The 19,717-nt window shown below is 39.3% G+C and overlaps 1 protein-coding gene across 2 annotated transcripts in view; it reads left to right on the forward strand.

Annotated features, from left to right (window-relative positions):
• Positions 1–5,950: 5,950 nt before the first annotated feature.
• Positions 5,951–19,717, forward strand: part of chst11.L (carbohydrate (chondroitin 4) sulfotransferase 11 L homeolog) — a 166,673-nt gene continuing 152,906 nt past the window's right edge. Inside the window, exon 1 of one of the 2 annotated variants that reach the window (XM_018252343.2) lies at positions 5,951–6,662. In XM_018252343.2, coding sequence (XP_018107832.1) covers positions 6,545–6,662 — 118 coding nt within the window. In that variant the 5' untranslated portion in view covers positions 5,951–6,544. The remainder of the gene's footprint in view (positions 6,663–19,717) is intronic. The other variant, XM_041586279.1, reaches the window with a different exon arrangement.

Raw genomic sequence — 19,717 nt, forward strand, 5'->3', positions numbered from 1 at the left:
TTTAAAATTGGTAATCATGCTTTAGAAATATGTGCAAAAACAGACTTTTAGCCCCAGGGTATTCAGCTAAAGCTATTAAAGGCAAAGCATATGAAATGGAACCAAATCTGATCAGAAAATGTTTCATCCGCACATCAAAGGTCGTACACAATGGGTACTGGAGCCATAGGGTCAAGCAATAAAAAGGGGCTAATAAATAATTTACTTTACTACTGCAGCCATGATTACACACCAAAGCACAATTTTTCAAACCCATAAACAGATCAATACCTGCTACATAAGCAAGCTATCATAACGACTGGCTTTGAAATAAATCACTTATTTCTTGTTCTCAGAACCCCAGCGTGTATATGAAAAAACCTGCAGAGTTAGAGCTGGACTGAAGAAAAATGGTTATTAACCTCTGGTCTACTGTCCCTACAGTCATACAGCACAGCAAGTGTCCATTGATAGGTAATGTAATTCCTCAGAATAGATATTAACCTTTATTTGGAGTGATGTCAGCAGAGGAATGGATAAAGTACTTGGTGCTGTTACCAGATCTGACTTTGCATTGACTGAAAACCATTTGTCCTCCAATGTTAAAGGGATCCTCTACCCAAAAAGCTGTGTGTGCAGAGTATAATAAACTTAGCAGTACATATTCATATATATATATATATACATACTTTTCGCTAACATTAATTCGGCAATGCGAGCATTTGATTGTGAAAATGCGCTAGTGTTTCTTTTCTGCCTAGTGAAACTTCGCTAGGGACCTCGCGCTCTGTTTAATTTGCATAGGGCAGAAATTTAAAGTTGTATGGACGTCTTTATGTTAAATGTTGGTGCATATATTTTTTTTTTTTTTGTACAAATTACACTTTTAAAACACATGTTCAGGGAACCTTAATAAAGACAATAGAGTTATTCTAATGCCCTACACATGTGCCCACTGTAAAATTAATGTTCCATATGTTAGCAAATGTATGGGGGAAACTAGTTACCCAAAAAAAGTCCAAGTTAGGTCTTTTGCAGGCAATCAGGCTGACAAAAGAAAAAGATGCGAGGAAACTACAGGCAACTTTGGAAAATGAAGTGCTCCCAGTGCCATCCCTCCAGCGATTTTCATTCGAGATGGTGGGAAAGCAGGGAAAGGCAGTTCGGGGAGATTAGTCGCCCTGAAGAAGAGGAGATTTGTAGCCGGGCGATTGATCTCCCCGAATCTGTGTCTCTGCCCTAAGAGTCTCTTCATTTCATGCAATCTGACTGAACAGTGCTAGTGTGTTGCCCCATGGCCCAAAATCCTGCCTCCCATTGGATATAATAAACAGAATATTGATTGACTCCACAGCGCCCTTGTCAGCCTCATGTGATTACAAATAAAACCAATGTATAGGAAAACTGTTAAAATGGATTGTAATGCTATTTTTTTTATAAACAGTGTTGGCCTCCTGGCCTCCCCTAAGAGTTCTACTCCTCAACACCCAAGGCTATTTGCACTTTCCACAAATCTGGGCTTGTCTGTGGGAGGCAAACATGAAACTGTTTAGAGTTTGGAATAGTGACCACCAATTCAATAAACTCATGTGACAAAGAACAAATGTGGCAGTTAGTTTCTGCTGTTGTCAAGAGCAGCAAAAAGAGCCAGTATTTTTATTTTTAAAGCAGAATTTCAGCTCTACTAATGCCAAAAGCTAATTTGCCATACGGCCCTCCCTTGACCCACCTATCAGTTTAATGTGAATGTAATTTAAGATGACTTGCCTACCTGCTTTTTTTTGATTATTCTGACTATAAAAGAGTTTCCATAGTAGATAAATAGGTTAGGCCCCATTTATAAAGTATCACAGTAAGACAATCAGTCAAATGTCTCCAATATTTCCAACATTGCCTGTTTGTAGAAAAACTGCTCATCAAAATTATTAATTATTTTATATTATTATATAATTATATTATTATATAATTATTTTATATTATTAATGTTGTTAATCAAAATGCTATTGAAACAATAAGGTTTTATTAATATTGTACTGCTTTGATTCTTGGTCCAACAGACAAAAGCCTTACTTTCTCTTAAAGGACCAGTAACATAAATTATTTTTTTTTTTTTAAAAAAATGTTTCTACATAACGAAAAAAAAACACCAAGACACGTTTAACTTTTCGCAAAATATTTCTTAAGAAATAACTTACAGATACTCCGCTTGTCCTCCTCTTCAGAAAAGGCGACAGGGCGACGATCCATCGTGCGGCGCTCAATTTCTCCTCCCTGCCTTGTATAGGAGATAGCCAGGGAGGAAATAGCAAGCACCGCACGATGCATTGTCACCCTCTTGCATTTTCTGAAGAGGAGGGAAAACGGAGTATCGGTAAGTTGTGGTTCACCCTTCAGTTAACTTCTAGTACGTTATTGAATGGCCAATTCTAAGCAACTTTTCAACTGGTCTTCATTATTTATTTTTATAGTAATTATTGCCTTTTTCTTCTGAATCTCTCCAGCTTTCAAATGGGGAGTCACTGACCCCATCTAAAAATAAATGCTCTGTAAGGCTACATATTTATTGTTATTGTTACTTTTTCTTACTCAAAAAGTGTTTGGAAGGTGAACAAACCCTTTAAGTATGATGTAGATTGAAGAAAGTGTTATTCTGAGTCAATTTGCAACTGGTTTTCATTTTTTATTATTTGTGGTTTATTTAGCTTTTTATTCAGCAGCTGTCCAGTTTGCAATATCAGCTTTGATGGAAGCTTCCTGCAGCTTTATAAATAGGCAATGTCTACCACTGAAGTGCATCAAAGTAGGAAATAATTTATATATATGTTTTATATATAAGGCCCATTATGTAAGGGGATGTGTAGTATGAAGCCATTCAGTGAGCATTTTCTGAACACAGTCATAGATAAAAAAAAATAGAATCTTATGATATGTTAGATCTTTTAACGCTTACATCTTTAAAGTGGAGTGAAGAGCCTGTGCCATTGTATAAATACTGGAGACAATGACTCTGTGAAGTCTGCCCTTCTGTTTATTATATGGATGCGGGGGAGTCCACATGAAGAAATAAGCAATCTGATCTTAAATACAGAACAGCCAGTTGGCCCATGTTCAGTTGGACTGAATGTTCTGCATGAGGTTCCATTTAAAGATATGCCATCAGCATTTAGCATTATCACACTATCCACTGTCCTTACAGGCTACTTTGGACATCACTGGGTTAATGCTTAATTGTTAAAAAGAAAGTCATTGACTTTGATAGTAGGAATGTAGAAAAGAACAATAAGAGTCCATTGGTCTTGCTGGCACCTATTTTGTGCCCATCTTACAAAAAAATATGGGTACAATGACGGAAGAAGTAAAAAAAAGTCAAATTAGCTGCACTTCTAAACACCAACTTCAGTCACTTTATGTATAAGGTGCAATAAACTTTTCCATCAGTTGTGCTTCCTACTCTTCTGCTGTGCCAAGTAAGTTCCTCATCTATAATATTATAGGGGCAGCAGCTTAGTGTTGGCCTAAATGAGAAAAGCTTGTGCAGAGCCCAGCTGAGGCTGAGAGGCAGGTGCGTGAGAAGGCAGGGATGCAAATTCAATAGGCAGTCTTGCATGTAATAAATGCTCTGGGGAGAGCAAGGCCAAGTATAGCTGCACCTGTGCCATTGGCTTTGGGACATTAGGACTGATGGGAAGGCAGATACCATGTAACAAAATATCACATTTTGTCAAAACACAATTTTAAGGGGACCCGTCACCCAAAAAAATGATTCAAAATCCTATTTTATCACATTATCACAAAATAAACTCTAACTACACTATATAAAATATTTGAATCTTGTTTCCTTCAGTTTGGGAAATAATAATTACAGCAAGCAGGCAGGAGCCATTTTGTGGACACTGTTATTCAGACAAGCCTTGCATCATCTCAGAATCTTGTTTGTGCACCAGAATGGGGGACCTGATGTCCATCCTCATTCACTGGCTACACAATTAAATGGTTAAGAGAACTGGGGGAATGTGTGGAGAGCAGTGATATCTAGGAAGTGCTGAATGGAAAGTGAAAGTAATTGTCTGCCCCGCCTCTATGCCTAAGGCATAGAGGAGGGGCAGGCAATATTTGATTGACAGCTGAGATAATTAAATTAGCTTACAACAGCTATGAATGCTTTAATAAAAAATAGAAATTGGATTTCATGTTTAATTTGAAAAGGACTTTTATTATACAGATTTTGTGTCTGGGTGACAGGTCCACTTAAAAAAAAGGATGAAACTCCAAAACACAATATATTGCTTAATAAGAAAACAATATTTGCAAATGCAATTGCCACAGTAAGCAGTCTCATTATTCTCTGTACTTGATGTTCTGACTAAGACCGGAACTAGCGGCAGGCAGAGTAAGCGCCCGCCTAGGGCACAATCATGGAGGGGGCGCACTTTTAAGGGGTTTTTTTTTTCTTTTTTTTTATAAACCCTGGTTTGCTTGGCCTTGAATGTTTTCAATTTAATAAAATGTTTGTTTCAAACTCCTTTTGCCCCCATTTGCACTCCACACCTCCCTCTTGGCAGATGATATTGAGAAATATGATGGATTTTTGACTGCTGTTGGCACAAGTACATATTTTGGAGCAATACTGTAGATTTTTTGGCCATGCCGACAGTGTGCCCTAGGCACTCGGTCGGCTACCAAGCCCACCCCCCATGTGCGCATGCACGGCAGGCCCGGACTGGCAATCTGTGGGTTCTGGCAAATGCCAGAGGGGCTGCTGTATGGTTCCATAGAAAGTTACCATAGAGTGGGCTGGTTGGGGGCTGTTTGGGCTGGTAGGGGGCTGTTTGGGCCTCTGCGTACTTGGAATGGCAGGGCCTATTTTGACTCCCAGTCCAGTCCTGATGCATGCTCAGTAGTGACCGCATGCGCAAGTGCACCCGTGCAGTAAGAAGATACGACAGGGTAATGAAGGGGGAGTAACGGAGGGAGGGAAGTGTGCTAGAGGAGAGGGGAGCAGCAAGGCAGCAAGCGACCTGGACTAGGGGTGAGCAGAAAATCTTTGAATAGGTACCTGCCCAGCGCCCCCAAATCTTTGCGCCCTAGGCAGGTGCCTCTTCTGCCTACCCCTAATTCCAGTCCTGGCTGCTGGCTCAGGTACAGATTGGGGGTAATATGAGGAATTGGCTGCTGGTGGCTCAGGTACATGGGGCAATATGGTGGCTGCTGGCACAAGTACACAGATGTTTGGGGCAATATGAAGGATGTTTGGCTCATGCTGGCATGGGTACAAAATAATTTGGCTGCTGCTGGCATAGGTACAGATTGGGGGTAACAATATGGTGGATATTTTGGTTTATGCTGGAACAGGTACATGGGGCAACATGAATGGTAAGCTGTGAAATGGTAATGCAGGACAGGTTGTGGGGGGAGGGGCTTGCCTAGGGTGCCAAAATACCTTGGCCCGGCATTGTGACTAGTGAAAGCATGCAGCAGAAGCCATCCTATAAGAGCCCTGTGCAGCAGCATTACACATTAGTGAGAAGGGAGTGGTGACTGGAGGAGAGCTGACTTCTGTTACAGTCTTTTGACGTGTCCGTGAGTGCAGAAAGGGACAGAGATGCTGCAGACCATTGCAACCGCATTTGAAAACGTTTTAAAACTGTGTTACTGAATATTAGAAAGCTGCTTAGCCCTACGTTTTTTGCGAGGCAATTATTTTAGATCCAATGAAACTGAAGGCAAGGCAGTATTCGAGCAGAACCGAATCGTACGAAGCTTTTTTTCTGCTGTCACTTTATCCCCCCATAGACCTTCATGATATGAGCCGTGTCCGAGCGTTGGAACCCTTTGGTGCAATACTACAAAGTACCAGCAGATGGCAGTGCTGAATTTCACGATCCATTTAAAGTGACAGTAGACAAAAGCAGGAGGAGCCAGTGGTGTTGCCCGGCGTCATCCCAAGCCTCCTTGTATCCCTCCCACTGTCAGAGTAGCTCTGGCCGGTGTGCTCAGGCAGACGGGCGACTGCTCTCATCCACATCATTACCATCCTCCTCCTCCTCCTTTAGCTACTGAGTCACCATCACTCCCCTCTAGCTGGGCTCCTCACATGCAATATTTACATACAGGCTGACACCCGGAGCATCCCACATCCAACACAACCACAGCTCTGCACACGAACACACAGACACACACAGCCTCACATCTGATCAGAGCATCACAATAGGAAAGTGCCCCATCTGGGTATCACAGCCCTGCCAAGTACCCAGCACATCATCCTTCACACACACAGACACACACAGCTGGATGTGGCCAGTTACACACAGCAGCCTCACACTCACATACAGGCAAAGACACCCTGGTACACAGTAAAGCCATAAGCTGTCGGTAAATAGATGGCTCTGCGCTGGGATTGTGTCTGCTGCTGATGCCCTTATTGGTTTATACACTCCCAGAATACACAGTAAGTTTGTAGTGCGGCATATCCCCACCCTACACAAGGAGCAGACACCCAGCCAGACAGGCTGCAGCCTCATTCTGCACATTACCTGCCTGCCCAGCAGCTGAACCCAGTCACAGCATGAAGCAAGCCCTGCTGGAGGTAATGAGGATGAATAGGATCTGCAGGATGGTGCTGGTCACATGTTTGGGATCTTTCGTCCTGGTCATCTTCTATTTCCAAAGTATGTTGCACCCAGGTAAGGCAGACTATTGCATGTGCCCTATCTGCTCCCAATCCGGCCGGAGCTCCAGGCAGAGAAGAATCACAGAGAGAAGTGAATTTATCCATTATGGCACATGCGCTGATGTTGGAATTCATTCTCAATGTCATTTGGCACATTCTCTGGTTAAACTTTTTTTTTTTAGCATTGGGAAAGAACCTCCGGAGAGTACTGTACTAAATAAATTGGGCATTGGATTGATAGCTGGATGTTTTGGCTCATAGATTATGTGAAATAAACCGCTGAACTATAGCTGTCTGCATCTGTTAGTGGCTCTGGTAGTTGTAGTTGGACCCCCTTGCTCTAGACTAGAGAACAGACTTTAATCTTAAATGAATGTGTGTATTTTGGTTGTGTGCCTTCCTAGAGACTGTAGGTGTCATGTATAGAGCCTGTATCTCTCATGTGTCTTATTAAGTTTAGCTAGCGCTATGTGCTGCTGTTTCATGCTATAAGCACAGGTATGGATGGTGCAGGGGTACTGACACCCTATAAACATTTCAGTCATTAAATTACTTTTATCCGTTAAAGATGTTTAAACAATGACGTCTGATGGGACAGGAATTGCTCTTTCCTAATAAAAGTTGGATGACTTAATACTAAAAATTATTTAAAAAAAAAAACATTATTAATATCAAGGTTGGTTATTTAATATGTCTAGAACATCTATGGCTAGTTAAACATACATTCGTTCCATTCTGGAGAATAAAGGGTAAATGTCCCTCTATGCCAGTTGTTTTATGAAATCCTGCCAAAAACCTTGGAGAAATAAAAATGGATTGATTTCTGTCTTTCTAGCGTTAACATTCAAGAAGTAAAGGCCCATTGATACACTTGTAAATTGGATTTCTTGTTCTGAATTCCTTTTGGACTCCAGAGAGCGTAACGCGCCGATGTAGCTTCTGTTCCAGTGTCTGTCGGACTTCTCACTCCATGAAAGTTCATTATCTGCCTTTGCAGTGTCTTCTGTGATCTTTATTCACATTTTAATGCAGGGTTCCAGTATGTTATTTAATTACATTAATCAATGCCACGAATTGAAATGGTTCTGTGCTGGGATGTCTACAAAGTGCTATGGTTTCGTATTGCTGATTACAGTTTGGGTCGAAAAGCTGCTTCAGCGGTGCCTGAGACTTTAACCCTTCTTGGTGCCAACCTTGGGAGCAGATTGTTCTCCATTATGAACCCATGAGGGTTTCTATCAAGCTCAGTTCTGATTACCATCTCCAGTCAGCAGCCACAGCACCTCATAGGAAAGCCAATACAATAATAATGTGAATATAACATTTGCACTAGTCTGTATAATGCAGCTTGGAGAAGATTAGTTTTTTTGAGCTTCACCTCTCTCTCTCTCTGAGCAGCAGTCACAGGGATAAGAGAATATGAGTGTCTGTGCAGATCTGGAACATGTTTAATGCTGCCTTAGAATATGCAACAAATGAAAGGGAGGATTAAGCAATGGAACGCTGTTTCATTGCGGCTTTGAAATCCCTCTTCCCCTTGCCACTGAACTTGCAGTCTGTTTGCAGAAGATATGTATTGAGCTTGTTAATTGTTCAGTTCAGTCTGACAACCACTGAACCAATACTGGAATGTTTAATATGTAAAGCAATCAAAATGCATTTTTATTCATAGTTATCCCGTTATCCAGAAAGCTCCGAATGACAGAGTGGGCGGCTCCAACAAACACCATTTTAATCAAATAATCCAAATTTTTTAAAATGATTTCCATTTTCTCTGTAATAATAAAACAGTACCTTGTACTTGAACCCAACTAAGATATAATTAATCCTTTGTGGAGGCAAAACAGACCTGTTGGGTTTATTTGATGCTTAAATAATTTTTTTGTAGAAGGTAAGGAGATCCAAAATCCGAAACATCCCTTATCCGGAAAACCCCAGGTCCCAAGCGTTCTGGTTAACTGGCCATATAGCTGTAATGGCACTTTATGCTTGGGTTGAGGTTTCATTTTCTCCTTCTGCTATCGTTTCTTAGGCTACAAAATTGTTTTAGGAGCTGCAGTTCAGCAAAGGGACTTGGATCATGGTACTAATCTTGCACTTTGTAGCAGCATTGGTGTCTACAGTAATACAAATACATATAGCACAGTCTACATAGATAATGGCTTTGCAAATATTGGAGTCCAGCTCTAGAGCAATACCCATGATAAATGACTAATGACACCAAATAGCTGGTCAAGCTTCTAGACACATGAGTTGGTATAGTGGTGCCTGTTACTCTGCCCATTGAGTTTGGGGTCTCTTTTTGTATCTTAGTAGATAGTCTGGATATGTCTATTGTGTGCCCAGTGTTAAAGGGCATCTAAACGAATGAAGTAAAATAACTGTTAAGTTGTTCACCCCTAAACCTCTATTTCATTCCACCATACACTCTTTTGCTTGATCTGTTTCCTCTCAAGAGCCACAACAAACCGCACAACAGCTTATTTGCAGAGGTCTCAGTAGTCAGAATAACATGCTCTTGTTAGTAAGTTCTCTGCACACAGCTTAGTGGCTATTGAGGAGGAAAGTTTGCAAAGTATGAAGGGGCTGTTGGACTTCCAGATTGGAGTTAAAAAATACTATTTTCCATTTGTAGCATGAACAAGCCTTTAAGCTAATAAAAAGACATGCAGTTTTCTAATTTTTTGCACTAGAATGGAGATGCCACACAATGCCAATTTGGGCTCCTGCACACTACACAAACTCAGCCTAACTGTAACCTAATGGCAGTTTGTAGCACGAACACCTTTAAGCTAATGCAACATATTACATAGAACTAAAGGCTCAATACTAGAGAAAACAGAGGACCTGCCTAGTGGGGATCGTGGCAATATATGTGTAGGACCACCTTTTTAATGAATTTAAAAAAGTTTTTTTGTGTTTGGTCCAAATATTTTTGCCCCATTTACTAAAGCACTTTTTTTCAAATCCCAACTTTGTTTTTTCACCAAAATGTTTCCCCATGGGGTACAGTGGGCAAAATATTTTAAATATGCAAAATCTTCAAATCTCTACTTGTGCTTCTTGAAATTCTGACAATGGGGGGGGGTCTAAGGCAAATTTGTCAAGAAACCTGTGCCTCAAGGTTAGGTTTGCAGAAAATGTGAGAAACATTACTTGGTATTAAGGAAAGGATAGAAAGTTTTTCTGATTTTGATAAATCAGCCCCTTTAGATCATGAATTACATGTAAGGAGTAGAGATCTCTGTGTTTCATTTATTTTCTAAAATATGCTAGTAGAGATCTATAACTGACTGCCATAAAACATTTCTCCTATCAGCAAACCCCCGTGATACACTGCACTAAACATTTTATGGTTTGTTAGCCTTCAGCACGGTCAGAATTAATGTATTTTTATATATTCCAGACATTAATAAAGGTCAGTGTAGCGTTACTTTATTATTATTTTCATTGCATGTTGAAACGAACGGCCACTGCTGAAATGACAGGTTGACTCCTGCTGTTTCTCAGTGACTGATCTGCACACTTGCATTGCTGCACCTACTGACTGTCAGAATAACAAACTGGCACTGACACTGACCTGATCTAGGCAATACAGATTTTTTAGCACAATAAGGACTCGTGTTACTAGCATCCAGCGAGCACAGGGTTACTGGGAGGTTTAAGATACCACGGGGACATCTGAGTAATGTTGAAAGAGAAATACCGGCCACGAATGGGTTTTGCTCATATTTATAGCAGAACAGCTGAAAAACTGCTAAGCAGCCAAAAAACATAAATCCAGTGTGCTGCTGTTATTCTATTCATATTCTTATTTGCCAGTACAACATAGTATGAAGGAGGAGTGTTCTTATGTGGGTCGTTCCTGAGATCAGTCTCAAGAGATGGCAGTATGGTGGCACCATGGTTGCCATTGCTGCCTTGCAAGGCTGAGATCCAGTGTTTTGATTGTAGCTACAATGATATCAATGTTCTCTTTATGATTGTATGAGTTTCCTCCCACACTTTGGGAATGGCTTCAAATTATACTGCCATTCATGATGAGGCAATGAATCGCTGATCCTGGGACAGGGCTGAAAGGAAATGTTGCATTTTTTCCCATGCGTAGAGCAAATGCCAATGGAGATTCTTTTACAGCAATTATGAAAAATCAAATAATATTTTAGTTATTTTCTTTTAAGTTACACCAAAACCAGCCACTTTGGGGTAAACTAATCTAAAACAAAGTGGGTCCAGGTACACAGGCTTGGCACAAACTGGTCATGGTGCAGTTCAAAAAGTTTAGAGGGGAACTCAGGCTTCCAAACCAAAATTTAATAAAGAGGCCCACAAAACACAGAAACCCCTTATGTACCCATCAGAGTTCCCTGTTTCTTCAAAAAGTATGAATAAATGCCACTGTCGATGCTGAAATCCAGTTGTTTTAACAGTTTCTGCATCATTTGAAATCCTGGCAGGGAAAGAGGGACTAAAAACTGATGTTACAATTTGTAAAAACTTCTCCACAGCTTACAGACTGCATGCAGGAACTACATAACCCACAATGAATTGCACTGTGATGTTCTGTTCCTTATTGAAATCATGTGTGCAGGGAATTGTGGGGTTTGGAGGATGCAGGTTGATACAAAGTAACAGTAGTCAGCCAGCTCAGCAAAGAAGTCGGACAGGAGAGCAGGGGGCTAGGCTTAGGGAACTATTCCATACCATTCCATACTATTCCATACCATTAAAAATCATGAAAAGTCTGCATATTTTTTAACTGATGTATATTGCAAAGTTGCTTGAAACTATGTTTACTTTTCAAAAATCTTAAATTATGTTGTTTGTGGAGTGCCCCTTTAATAACAAAAAACATTTTGAACTGCTGCAGTTGGTTATGCTGTTTTGGGCCAGTCTGCTGTCTTGAAGAGTTTGTATAATCTTTGCAGGTTGGAGATCACAAAAACCATTAAAACCAAATTGAAAATATATTGCAATCTTGCTTGTGTATGAGGAAATATGGCAGCAAAAACCTGACTTGAACTTTTTCAGCAGTAAGACGAAATTTGCCAGCGCTAAACCTCATTCACCAAAACATTTGTACATATATTAAAGGTAAAACCAAAATAACACTTATAGAGATATATGCCTCCAACTAAAAGAAACAATTGGTACAAAGGATAGATTTACCCATGCAGCTACTAGTCATCATCCGTTGTACTCAGTGTTTTAAAATGAATTGCTCATTTCAGTCATTCCCTCCAGTTTGTAATAGGATAATACGCATAACATTGTGATGCCAAAGATTGTCTTGGCAAGTACAAATTATACCAAGCTTGGTAAATGGTAACACATGCTATAATTCTACATCTATGTAGAAAGAGAATAGATATAGATAGAGAAGGAGCTGGTAATGGTAATTGACTAGGGTTAAGCATAGAGATTATATCAAGGAGGAATATATGGATAGGATATTAATGAAGCGACACCTATGTTTTCCCAATGGCAATTACTATTTTTAGGAGATTTGTCACCTGCGGTAGCACATTTTTACAGGGGTGACAAAACCAAATGTCATTGCCCTTAGACTAAAAAACCTCTCCCTTATCTAAGCAGCAGCCTTTGAGCAGCTTATTATAAGGGGCTTCTAAGTGGACTGGTAATTCTTTTTATCATTATCTTTATCCATTAAAGTTCCTTGGGACCAGAAATGACAGGAAGTGATAAAGTGAAATTAACTTTATATTCTTATTTAATGTCAGAAATAACAGACACCATAGATAATTCTTAATTAAAACAACATGTAAAAAGGATGTTCAGCACAAGCCCAATTCATTGAGGCAATGTTGAAAAGGGTTTGTATACTGTCACTTTAAATTTTCAAATGAAACAAGTTGAAGAGCCGCTATCTTATGAGAACAGTATGCTCTGGTGTTAGATAGTTTAAAGGAAAGCTCCTCCACCTGCCAGACACATCAGTTCTGCAGCCGCTCAGCAGTTACAAAATAAAAACTGACCTCAACCATTATCTGCTCCACAACAATGATGTGACGATTCCAATCAGTGTGGATTCCGGAATCTATAGAACAACAGCTGCTGAGCAATGGGTCAAATGTTCTTAGTATTTACCAAGAAGCCACTTGTATTTGGTTAGAAATAATTATCAGCATGCAAGGTCAAAAATCAGTTTGTTGGAAGCTCAATTCCAGTACTAGACGATTCAGTTCTTGGAACATTTTCTGTGTTATAAATAAGGATACCTTTGGGGAGAATCTGTAGAAAAGCATACTTTCTCCAGCCCAATTTTACCAAGACAATGAAATCTTTCAGCTGTTTTTAGATTTTGACCACTTTGAAGGACATGAGAGGATTTTTTTGTGAAGGAGGAGAACTAATATCAATGTTAGCAATTACATAAGGCAGGACCAGTGGCTCAATAGTTTCTCAGTTCAGAAGTGACTGCATAGTTTGAAACCCTTTTTCCGGGACTGTGCTAAGCCCTTGAGGGATGGGGCCGCTATTTGTGCATCTGTCAAATAATTTTAGGTCCTTTTACCTCTTAATAAAAGGTCCTTTAGGGAATCCAACAGCGACCCAATACTCTAGCTAAGGAACAATACATTGTAATAAAAGAAGCTTCAAACAGTAATAACATGAAGAACAATATTTTCAAAAGCAACTGAAATGTTACAAATTGTAGTTCTAACATCATTGAAAAAAAACCATTTGGTTGATGTAGCTGATTGTAATTCTGTAATTTCATATGTTTGTCAGTCCAGCTAAAGGTTACATTCATATCACAGAACACCTGCCTGTTACTTTTTCGGTTTGGAATTTGGCCTTTTTCAGGAGGATTTAGCTGAATCCAAGCTCCTGACTGACCCATATTCAAACCCTTAAAATCATGTGACTTGTCTCCTTGCCCCTTCCAGTCCCTAATTTGAATATAATAATTAGGGTTCAGTTTTACTTGGTATTTGGACAAATCCCAAAAAAGTGATTTTGGTGCATCCCTAATTTTATTAGGGCCAAGCCTTACAACATGTGACCCAGGGCTATGTGTCCTTCATGTGTCTCGCTATAGGGGAACATAGGTTGAGCATACTAGCAATGGCAGCCATTAAATTGTGACCTCTTTGGAAACTTCCAGTGTGCTGCATAATTCATCTAGATAGTTTTCCACAGGAACAGTGGAATAAGATAGTTAACTACCTGTTCCATTGGCAATGATCCAAAATATGGACACACTCTTTGGACTCTTTTTAAAGGTGTTTTCCATCAGAAAACATTGACACATTTAAAAAATCCCATGAGGGAGGGTGTCTGTATATGTGATCATATATATATGCGTGTATTATTATCTGCCAAATCCTAAGTATCTCAGAATTTCCTTGTATTGTCTATATATCATTGAGATAATGAACTTGATTACAAATTCCAGAATCCAGCTATGAGCATCTGCAGTGCCTGCACATAGCCTGTTAGTCAGCAAGTAATGTTTACGTTGCAGAGTGGACATAATCAATATCTCCCCTGCCTCAGGCTACTGGGGATGAGCTCAAAGCAGCATTGGCTGTAATAGCTACAGGGCACACTGCTAAGGAGGTCAACAGAATGAATAATTAGTTGTGTTATCACAAAACATAATTATGTTTGCTTAATGAAATTTGCAGTGGCGTTGTCACATTTAGTAAGGATGGCCTGATTCTTCTTATTACAAGCAATCTGGTGTGACAAATTTAATAAATTGGAAATGCACAGTAATGAAACTGGTCAGGTGTGAATTCTGCATTGAACAGATTGATATTGTGCCATGGTTGCCATTTTATAAATGGGAACGCCAGGCAGGCAGAGCTAGCAGGGTGGAGGAGGTGCATAATTACTTGCAATTCAGATTATATTGTATAATTCACAGTGAATTCAAACATACTTTACTTTTACTAGACTTCTGGGACCCAATTACCATCTGCCTCTTTCAGTACACTGTAGTGATAGTTTCTTGAAAAGCTGTCACTATTGCACTTTCTTCTTCTTTTTATTGGGCTCTGCTGTTTCATTGTTACAGATACAAGTATATCCTAGTGCTTAAATGACAGTTTTCCTTTTGGAACAGCAGTCTGAATGTCAGCACTAGCCCCATTGTGACCTTGGGCACTGTGCATAATGCAGACATATAGAAATAGGACAGAAGCACTGCTCTCTGCCATGTCAGTAAGTAGATCGGTAGGGTTGACACACTTTAAAGTACATTCATGGTAGTTAGCAGGGCTGCCTATTACATTCAATGATCAACCCTCACAAGGAATGGGCCATTTGCAGGTCTGGACTGGGAGTCAAAATAGGCCCTGGCACTCCAAATAGCCCACCACCAGCCCAATTAATAGTGTTTGTCTATGACATCTTACAACAGCCGCCCTGGCATTTGCCAGAATCCAAAGATTGCCAGTCTGGGCCTGGATATTAGTGTATGTGCACACAATCCCAGAAATCACAGCACACTTATTTAATAGTGAGGTGTCCAGGATAGCACAAGCATCAACTAAAGTGACTACCTCTTAGAGCTCTCTTATAACATGTGAACTGTGAACTGGCACTTGTGTGGCCAGGGGTGTAACTACAGAGGTAGCTGACCCTGCAGTTGCCCAGGGGGCCCAGGAGCTATAGGGGCCCATAAGGCTCTTATTCATATACAATTTCAATAAATATTGGTAAAACAGGTCAATCTCTAGACATTTTGGGGGCCTGAAAAATAATTTTCTGTGAGGCGCAGTAATATCTAGTTATACCGCTGTGTGTGGCAGTGTCAACCACTGTAACCTTCAGCACTTAATGTCCTCCTATTTGTGTCTGTAAGCTACCCTACCATTTAGATTGTAAGCTCTATGGAGCAGATGGTTTATGCAACTGTACTTTGTATTTATTTGTATTTATTATTGTATCAACTCCTGTTTGTTCTATTGATTTATTGTTCTGCTGTTCAGTGCTGTGTACATAAGTAGCGCTATATAAATAAAAATATACATACAAACTCCAACTGCCACCCCATTTAGCATCCAGAGATAAAATGGTAGCTACAAGGCTAAGAAGCAGGGCACTTCTAGGGTTCTTTACTACTACAGTTCCATGCTCCACCCTGCTCTCCATGTTTCTATTTTTTTAAATTTACTTTACCTTCCTTATGCTTAAAGAAGTTTTTCTCATTTTTCCAAGTATCTGCTTTCCTTTAATAAAATTAGGTTTCCTTTAATCAACAATGCCGCCCCCTCTCCTGCACTGGTCTTAAAACTTTAGCATCGGAGCTGGTCACATGGAGGGGCCCACATCTTTTGTGCAATCAGCGCCATATAAATACATAGGGAGTCATACTTTCACTTTTAGTTGTTATCTCCTTCCAGTTTTTGTCCTAAAGATTTTGCCCTTTGTACTTTTCAGTATTATTTAGAACGGATCATTAGTGCATTGCGCTAGTCAGCGTTGCATTGACATTTCATGTGTGCACATACTTAGCCAAGTACATACACCTTAGCACAGTGATCCCCAACCAGTAGCTCGTGAGCAACATGTTGCTCTCCAACCCCTTGGATGTTGCTCTCGGTGGCCTCAGAGCAGGTGCTTATTTTTAAATTCCTGACTTGGAGGCAAGTTCTGGTTGCATAAAATCCAGGTGTAATGCCAAAAAGAGCCTCAATGTAGGTTGACAATCCACATAGGGACTGCAAAATGGCCAATCACAGCACTTATTTGGCACCCCAATAACAATTTTAATGTTAATGTTGCTCCCCAACTCCTTTTACTTCTGAATGTTGCTCACGGGTTCAAAAGGTTGGGGATCCCTGCCTTAGCATATAGCTACAGATGGGTACACTCAAAGTGGTGTTCACAACAGTGCAGAGCCATATTCAGTATGAGAGTACCGACGCTATTCAGTGTAATTTCAGAGGCAAACATTGGCATGAGATGTACTGTTTGCAGAATTATGCCTAAAATGAAGTCAGGTTGTTGAATTTCTCCTGTTTTCTAAAGAGCAGCTGTACTTGGAATAAAAGGAGTCCTTCCATTTCGTACCTGTTATGAACAAGTGGATCACCTCTAGAGGGAAACCACTATGCCAGACAAATTGAAAAAAATTCCCAGGATGCAACTTTTCTGGCTGTTGTATTTACATTTGTGTTTGTTTTCATACATATCCCCCCTAGACTGGCCTTGAGAACCATTTAGAACTCAACAAGAATTCTAAATAGCATCAGAAACTAAGCTTGCCTTATGGAATGCTCACTCTCTAAGGGAAATCTATCCTGCTGCTCCCAGGTGCTCAGATCCTGTGACTTGAGTGCTGTGATGTGACAGTGCTGAGTTTCCCTGACTTCTTTTACCTCTTCTGAATCAGTGTCTGGCAGCATATAGCAGTAGGATCAAAGTATCTCACAGTGTAATTAATATTTCATAAAAATACAGAGCTGAGAGCCGTTTTCAAATGTGCCAGCACTTTACAATTCCTAAGGCGCAAAGTCTTAGTTTGTTTTCTATTTCAATACAAGTACATAGTTTTGTTGGTTAATGGCTAAACAAATGGCTTTCTGATACACAGTTAATTATCAGGGAAGTGGCGTTTTATTTCAAGCTTCTGCCTTAAGGTAATAAAAGAGAAAACATATGCTGATCTACCATTTTTAATGACTTGTTCTTCTTTAAAAGTCTTTAATGACTTTTGCTGCTCCCATTTTTTATGATTATCTGTGGATAATTCATTATATTTCATTTTCCCTCTCTCCATAATGATTATATACTTTTCTATAGCTTTTTTGTTATGATACTGTGAATGCCAACATAATACATACTGATAAACCTTGTGTTTTTAGTGGGTTTTATGTTCATGAAATGTAAAGTAACTGAAGTTATTCAATTGTACGCACTTTAAAGGCACAGCACACTCTGCAGCCTCTGCAACTGCAACTAAAGAAGTAGTGCAGAAATGTTGTGCATTATATAATTATTGGTACATGACTACTCAATGTCCAAAACATTTAGCATCAGAGTTTAATAATCAGCCCTGTAACATCAGCTTATGTGACATATTTAACATATCTTTATTGAGTGACAAGAATAGGCATTTTATTATATGGTAACTGCTTTTCAGTGCTATCGTTGGGATGCCTTTTAAGTTTGGAGGATACAATCAAAATATGTTATTCTTGTTTATAGAGTGGAAGTGGTTAGGGCAGACCTTTGACAAGTTTATTAAAACATCAGCAAACTGGTGCTATCATGTTACTGTTTGAGCAAGTATGTTTTATAGATTTAGAATGCATCCTTTTATACTTCTGCTTCATATTGCACTTTGATGATGAGCACTGCGAGATAAAACATAGTCCAGTATCCAAGAAGCCCATGGTTTCAAGCTACGAGGACAGAATATGAATTGGCAGCTTTAAGATTCTACCTTTGTTACAGCAGACTTTAAAGCCAAACACCCAAGGAGAGTATCCCATTAGAAAGTGTTATTAAACATTGAGGCTGCAAAGAGTCTTAAGAACACAATTTCTCATGCACTTGTAAGGCCTTGTGTTAAAATATGAAGCACTATAATCCTACAGAAGGACTGACTTAGTTTTCGACATAATCCACCTCTGCTTGGCTTCACATTGACCCCATGCTCACAGATAATGGCTATTATTCAGGGCTCAAACACACTGTCCTTATGAATCTTCATATCAAAAGATGCCAAACTGTGGGAGACATTTATTTCATTGTAAAGCATATACAAAAAAGGAAAGTCTTGATTTACCATAATCTTTTCAAGGAAGCAGAGCTGATCACAAATCCAGGTACTTGATGTAGGGAGAGGTCATTAAATATGAACTGTGCAAGGCTGATAGCCTCCTAATTCTCTTTTGGCACCCAATAGTTCATGGAATTCTTGTGTGCCTTATTATACTAATGATAAAAATAGAATATTTTATGTGTCATTCCTCTAGATAAATCATAAACATTATATCTTTTATATCCAACTTTATCTCATTCTCCTACACATAAAAAGTAATATGATTCAGGGAATACATTCTGCAGTCAGGGTGACGTTATTGAATTCTACAGATTATATTGTAAGATCTATTTTATTTTAATAGTTTCTGGGAACAATATTTTGTTTGCTTCCATATTTGATGAATTGTGCTTTTGTCGAATTCAGTGAATTTATTTGTAAATATATTTGCATTTAAAAGTGGCTTTCTGTTGCTTATAATTCCCTCTTCTCCATTCCGTAACTGCACATACTATTGCAACATTGTGTCAGTTGTCAGTTCTTATTCAGCCAGAGACCTGGGGTTTTCCGGGTAATTAATTTTTCCATAATTTGAATCTTCATATCTTTATTTATCAAAGTCCAAATTTATCTCAATATTTTCTGCTACAAACTCCGATCAAATCCGCTCAGGTTTTTTTTACACTTATTTATTACATTTTCCCTAGAATTTGCTTGCATTCAGAGTTTAGTAAATAACCCCCTAAATCTACTAGAAAATTGTGTAAACATTAAAGGGGTTATGTAATTAAAGGCACTAAGTCTGCCATGGGGCAGTAACTCATAGCAACCAATCAGCAGGTAGCATTTAATGGTCACCTTTTTAAAAGCAAACATCTTATTGGTTGCTATGGGATACCACTCATGGGTAAACTTAGCGCCTTTTATTGCATATAGGGGTAAGGGGGTTAATTACTAAACTCCGAATGTAAAAATCACGAAAAAATTTGTGATTTTTTAAATTCGGAATTTATTAAACCCCGAGGATGGAGAATCCGAAAATCCGGCATCTCAGACCTGTCGAGGTTGTATATAAGTCAATGGGAGAAGTCCCAATGATTTTTTGATGTGCGCTGGGTTTCGTGCAATACTTCAAAGTTTATGGGTGAAAATTCTAAAAAAAATCGTCAAAATCTGATATTTTTCCGCAAAGCAAGTTTTCGGGAAAATTTCATAATAAATAAGTGTAAAAAACCTGAGCAGATTTGATCGGAGTTTGCAGCAGAAAATACTGAGATAAATTTGGACTGTGATAAATAACCCCCTAAATAAACCCAATAGGATGGTTT

This window comes from Xenopus laevis, chromosome 3L (genome assembly GCF_017654675.1).
Source record: "Xenopus laevis strain J_2021 chromosome 3L, Xenopus_laevis_v10.1, whole genome shotgun sequence".
Classification (NCBI taxonomy): Eukaryota; Metazoa; Chordata; class Amphibia; order Anura; family Pipidae; genus Xenopus; species Xenopus laevis.